Source organism: Vitis riparia, chromosome 2 (genome assembly GCF_004353265.1).
Source record: "Vitis riparia cultivar Riparia Gloire de Montpellier isolate 1030 chromosome 2, EGFV_Vit.rip_1.0, whole genome shotgun sequence".
Lineage (NCBI taxonomy): Eukaryota > Viridiplantae > Streptophyta > Magnoliopsida > Vitales > Vitaceae > Vitis > Vitis riparia.
The window spans coordinates 2426664-2432860 of NC_048432.1; the positions used below are offsets into that span (position 1 = coordinate 2426664).

The following is a 6197-nucleotide window of genomic DNA, read 5'->3' on the forward strand; positions in this document are numbered from 1 at the left end:
AATTTGACATTTTGATTTTAGAAACTTGTCTTCCATATTAAAGAGATTTGCTAACAAAAGAATATTTATTTATTTTTAGTTCTTTTTTTTTATTTTAATAAAAAGATTTGTTTCTTTTGTTCAAGAAATTTACCAATTAAAAAATATTTATTTATAATTCTCTTTTGAACTTCAATTGACATATTTGTTTTTATTTTGTAAGATTTAATTTTGTAGTCTTTCAAATTTCACTAAGTATCCTCTTTTGAATGGTATGTCACATGTTGACATTTGCAGTAGACCCTGATGAGGTTGTTCGCATTTCATGCTTAACCAATATGCGAGGCAAGCGCGGTTTCGAACTGCCTCCAGGATACTATGGAAATGCTTTTGTGGCTCCAGCTTCAATTACTAAGGCTGGAATGCTATGTAAAAATCCATTGGAATTTGCGATAAGGTTAGTGAAGAAAGCCAAGGCGGAAATGAGCCAGGAGTACATTAAATCAGTGGCAGATCTTATGGTCATCAAGGGCCGGCCCTTAATTACGCAGCCAGGGAACTATATTGTTTCAGATGTCACGCGTGCAGGGTTTGGAGAGGTCGATTTCGGGTGGGGGAAGCCCGTCTATAGTGGGCCTGCTAGGGCTATATCTATTATTAGCTTGTGTGTGCGGTTCAGGAACAGCAAAGGAGAAGAAGGGAATGTTATACCTATATGCCTGCCTTCGACAGTCATGGAAAGGTTTGAACAGGAGCTAAAGAAAATGACAAAAGAGGAAGAGCCTGTTAGACTTATTACATCCAAGCTCTAAATTAAAGAGCATCTACATGGATTTTATGAATTAAGCAGTTTAAATGTAGCAGGGTGCAGATTACTAGTGATAGGTGTTATATCAATAGTAGGCAATGTATCAGTCTATGACACTGTATTTGGCTTGAAGGCTCGAGTGCTGTTGAATACTTATTTCGGCCAGTGGTGTGAGCCATTCATCATCTTAGGAAAGGAACTGAGCTATCGATTTCCATGCATAGCATTAGTGTTTGCAAGTAGAAACATGTCTTGATAAACTCCATTTGTTTGGGGATGCATGCAAGCATTTGTATCTCTTTTGAAGAGAGCTATAGGCTAGGAAGACAAAACGGTAGGTCTTCTTGGTGAATTTGTGTTTGCTATACCTTTTGAGAAATATTAACTTTATATGTGGAGTGTCATAACCCTTAAAATTGTGGAAGGCATCTTGTTGATGAGATATAGTGCAACTAGAAAAACATCAACCTTAAAATTTGAAGGCATGTTAGCATGAAACATCATTGCTAATTTATCATAACCCTTCTCATGGAAATGTGAGCTAATAATGTGACTCAAACCCAGAGTTTAGGACACCATGATCATTTCACATGTGTAATCCAAAGGTTTGACATGAGAAGTAGTAATTAAGCTAACAAAAAAGGTTTAACTAGAAATTTATCTTTTCATGCAAAAATCCATAAATTAAATTATGAGAAATCTCCCAAAAAGTAGTAGTAAAGTGAACCATTAATACAAAAAAAATATCCAATTAGCTAAAGAAATAAAGGGGTTTTTGAACCCTTCATACCCATGTCACTTATTCCCAAAATCAAGTATTCCTAAAAATATTTAATAAAAGGAGTGAACTTGAATGCAAATAAAGGATAGAGATCAAATATATTTATTTAAAAAAATGAAATAGAGAATGTTTGTAATATGAGCTTAATCATATGAAATAATTATTTTTCATAAAGTCTTAAATCATATATATTTTTCGACAAATGTACATATATTAAAAAAATTCTGATACATTGTTAATAGAAGTGCCAAACATAGTGAAACTTATGGAAGCAAGTAGCTTTAGATGTTCCTCACATATTAGTGGGTGGAACCAAAAACAATCTAATGGTGTACCATAGTATGGACTCGCATTTTTCATGCACATTCCCGCTCAATGGCCAGACTCTTTTTTAGTGCAAAATTGATTTTCGTAAAAATTTGAGTTGTCACTTATTTTTGTTTATTTTTGAAAGGAAAAACAAAATAAGAAATAAAACCCTAGAAATGACTCTTTATTTAGAAAAATGTGTCTTTGAAAATCTAGTCCAAGTCTAGGGGTCAAGTTACCTATTGGGAAGGTACCATAAGGTAGTAATTACTACTCAAAAAGTACTCTTTTATAGCTTGAAACTAATTGTTTTAAACACTTTTGAGTAGTAGTTAATACATTTTAACTCAATTGGCACATTACGGAACCTAGCAAGGGTTACTAATAAGTTTTTGGCAAGTTTTGGTGTTTTTAGTAGCTATTTGATCATTGAAACAAGCCAAGAATGAGGGAAAATTTTGTGAAATCCATGGCAATGCAAGTTGAAGCTCAAATACAGGAAGAATCAGAGCTTTGGAGCACTTCATAACCCTTTTCCAAGCTTGGTAATAAGTTGTCAAGCCAATCAGGGATGCAAGGAAGAAAACCAGAGGAAGAAATCCAACAACCAACATTTTCGCATGGCTATGTGGAAATTTCGCATAGCATGCGAAATCAAGAGGAGGAGCGATTGTAGGACTGAGAGCAGGACTGAGTGAAAGACAATTTTGCATACACTGTGCGAAATTTTGCACACCATGCGAAACCACAAGAGGCAGCTAAAGAAATTTCGCACACCATGCGAAATTTTGCACAGTATGCGAAATCTTCCTGTGTGCCGACTCCATTAGATTTTTATCTCCAGATATTTTGTGTAATTTCCTATTTTCTCCTTGTAATCAACCAATGATAGGATTTCTTGGTTAGGAACTATAAAGGGGGTGGGGGGTTAGAAAGACCTCTCTATATATCTCTCTCTTTGTATAACCTCAAAAAGAGGGAATCAAATGAAACACTTGTAAATTCCCGTAGTAAGAAATATACAGAGTTTCTGCTCTGCCTTTCCTTCTCATTTTGTTTTCACTTTTCTTTCTAGCCAAACAACCTCTGAGGATGATTTCAGGGGATGAGTGGCTAGGTTTTACATTTCTTGGAGCGATGGAAGCTAGATGCAAAGATGGGAGTTGTCCTTGCTATAAATGAAAGTAGTTGTTAACCATTAATGGTTTTTATTTCAAGGTTTAGATTTAAATCCCTTAAAAGCACCTTGAATGGCCAATACATGGTAAGCTTTTCGGATTCTATGGATGCTTATTGCTAGATCCATGGATGTCTATTAGTTATCATTTATGAGCCATTGGAAGGTTGTTTAAGGTGAAGGTCTTCAGTGTTTAGAGCCATTACTGGGAAGCAACTATCATTTTTCATGAACCCTTTGGATCAAATCTTATTTGCTAAATATAAAACCGGTTCGGGTGATAACCATCCTTTATGTTACTGTCCCCAACATTGGAGGAGATCTAGAATCTCCTCATTTGTCTAAGGAACCCGATCCTAGTGACCTAAAGCTCCAAGAGACCTTTTCTTTGTAGTTAACTTCACTTATTATTTTTGCTTAACTTAAAATCAATCTTTGCAACCGTAATTCCATTTTCTTTAAAAGCTAATTTTCATAAGAAAAAGCACCATTTTATTTCCTTCACTAAAGTCAACTGTACGATGAAAACTCATCCCTATGGACGATCCTAGAGCCACTATGCTATGTTAGCTATGCTACCCTAGTGTAAGGTGATTTAGGTTTTATAAATTTTGTTGATAACACCCGTTTGGGCCAAAATCAAATGGTACGACTATAATGGGAACGAATCAGGTAGCACCCCTCTAAGCCTTAAAACATGCCTCTACTAATTAAATTGAGATGGCTATGACAATTAATATATAAATCACTGGATACCAAGAGTAAAAAAAAATATCAAAGCATTAATAAAATCATAATCAAGAATACTCAAACAAGCCATGTGCACTCAAAGAATCAATAAATAGAGAAAGGAAAGAACGTACCTTAATAGCATGTTAAGCGCTTCCATAAACAAAGAGTTAGTTCACAAGCAATGATCTTAGAATATATATATATATATATATATATATAATATGTGTTTCACTCAAATCAGGAAACAGTGATATGACAACATAGGAATCAAGTAAGGCAAGATAGATCAATCATGAGAATAGAATATACACACTAATAGAAATAAGGAGATAGGGAAAAGAGGAAACATACCTTGATAGCATATAAAACGCTTTCATAAAAAGATTGAGTTAATTCACAAATAATGATAATAAATATTAAAACATAGGCTAAATCCCACAACATAATATATAACACATCTCAAATCATGAAGTAAAAGAGGACAAGGAATGATTACAAGGAAACAAGATATACTAATCATGCTTAAAATTTTAGAATTAGTTAATCATGTATTCACTTTAAAAAATTAGTCTATATAAAATACCAAATGGAGAATTTTGATCTATAGGATACAATGTAAATCAATAATAAAAAGAGCTCACAAGCATGCACAAAGGTGATCAAATTATCAAAATATACAAAATACCATTAACAAAGTAGAATAGAGGTTTTACAAAATAAATTCCGAGTAAATATCTAGAGGTGTTATTTCATCAAAATAAAAATTATGCAGCATCTTTAACATGACTAAATCACAATCCAAAAGTCAAATTAATTAATTATATGCCAATTAATACCAAATTAAATCACAATTGGGTTTCTACACAGAATAATCATAATGTGATTAGAACATAGGAGTTTAGAAAATAAATCCTAAAACATTATCTGGAAGTGGGATTTCATCATGAAAAAAAATAGACAACCTCTCCTATGTGTCTAGATTACAACCCAAAAGGTCAAATTATTTAATTATGTTTCGTTTAATACCTGTTTTCATAAACTCGCAATTGGTCTAGAATAGAGCATATTTCAATGCCATGCAAAAGTTAATTTATTCGACTAACTCAGAGATGCTTGAAAATCCTAAAAAAATTAGTACAAGATATTAATATGTCTAGTTTACATGAAAAATATTCACAAAGTATGATCCCACACATAACATCTTTAGAATTAAATAAACCACCCCTTGACTCTAGAAAAGAACCTGTATAGTAGGAGAAAAAAAAAATCCTACTTGGGAGATCAATTTTGAGTATTTCAGGTGCCTAAGATTAAATTTAAGAAGTCTGGATTAAAGAAAAAAAAATATCAAAAGGAATTAAGGAAGTCATTAAATAATTTAATTTTAGAAAAAATTTCCAAGTGTCTAGAACATAGTGAAAATGAATCTGTGAAAAAAATGATTTATATCTATTAATTGAAAAATGATTTTGAACTCAAACAAAATTTTATTAACACATTTAGGAAGTCAAAAAAATCATTAAATTATTATAAAATTTTAGGAAGGCTTTAAATAATCCGAATTTAATTTTTTATTCCAAAGGTTGAACAAATTTCCCCAAGAGACAATAGAATATTTGTTCTTGAAGAACTTGAATGTAGGGATTTACCACTTCCCAAATTAATGTCCATGAAAATTATCCATACTTCCTTAACATGATGCGATAATAGATAAGCCCACCAAGGTAAGGAATTACCCCACTGATGTGGAGCCATGAATTTATTTCATGTATTTCAAAATCGAAATTCATTTAAAAATTAATGGAAAAATGCATACCAGTTGAAATTGGTAGCATGACTTTTGAAAAATAGATTTTCATACCTAATGACCTAATGATGAATTTTGAATTAGGTTGAAGGATTGATTTATTTATGGAAAGAGTTGAAAACAATTTCAAAAGCATTAAAACACATGAGATATCAAACAACAAATAATAAAAAGAAGTGAAAGTGTGTAAATGTGAACTAATGTGAATCTAAAGGTGAACCTAAAGTGCAGCTGTATACAAAACTATTAGTGATCTATTTTAGTTTCCAAATTATGATACAAAAGTGTCCTAAGTAAGTGTCTAATCAAGCCTAAACATGTGATCATCTATTAGTGTAAGTGTGTGTATTGTGAAAGGTGAGCTATAAGCATCCATTAACCAAAAATACAAAATCAAAGAGACATGGATTCACATTCATATATTCATGTAAAATCCAATTTTCATATGTTTATCCAATGACTTACTTAGGTAAAAAAATAGATTAAAGAAGAATTAGTTTTAATCATACAAATAACACTCAACAAGCATCAACGTAAAATCAATATATCGTCATCATCAATTGATCAACAATCAGTGCGGCCTATAGATCCACACCAAGCATAA

The 6197-nt window shown here is 32.3% G+C and overlaps 1 protein-coding gene across 1 annotated transcript; it reads left to right on the forward strand.

The window, feature by feature from the left end:
• Window positions 1-260: 260 nt before the first annotated feature.
• LOC117906247 (methanol O-anthraniloyltransferase-like) lies at window positions 261-791 on the forward strand. Its single transcript, XM_034819228.1, has one exon. It carries the CDS (start codon window positions 261-263, stop codon window positions 789-791), a length of 531 nt encoding a protein of 176 aa, XP_034675119.1.
• Window positions 792-6197: the final 5406 nt, after the last annotated feature.

What these genes read in the sequence shown, in the direction of transcription:
- LOC117906247 (XM_034819228.1), top strand. Translation starts at nt 261, where the DNA reads ATGTTGACATTTGCAGTAGACCCTGATGAGGTTGTTCGCATTTCATGC.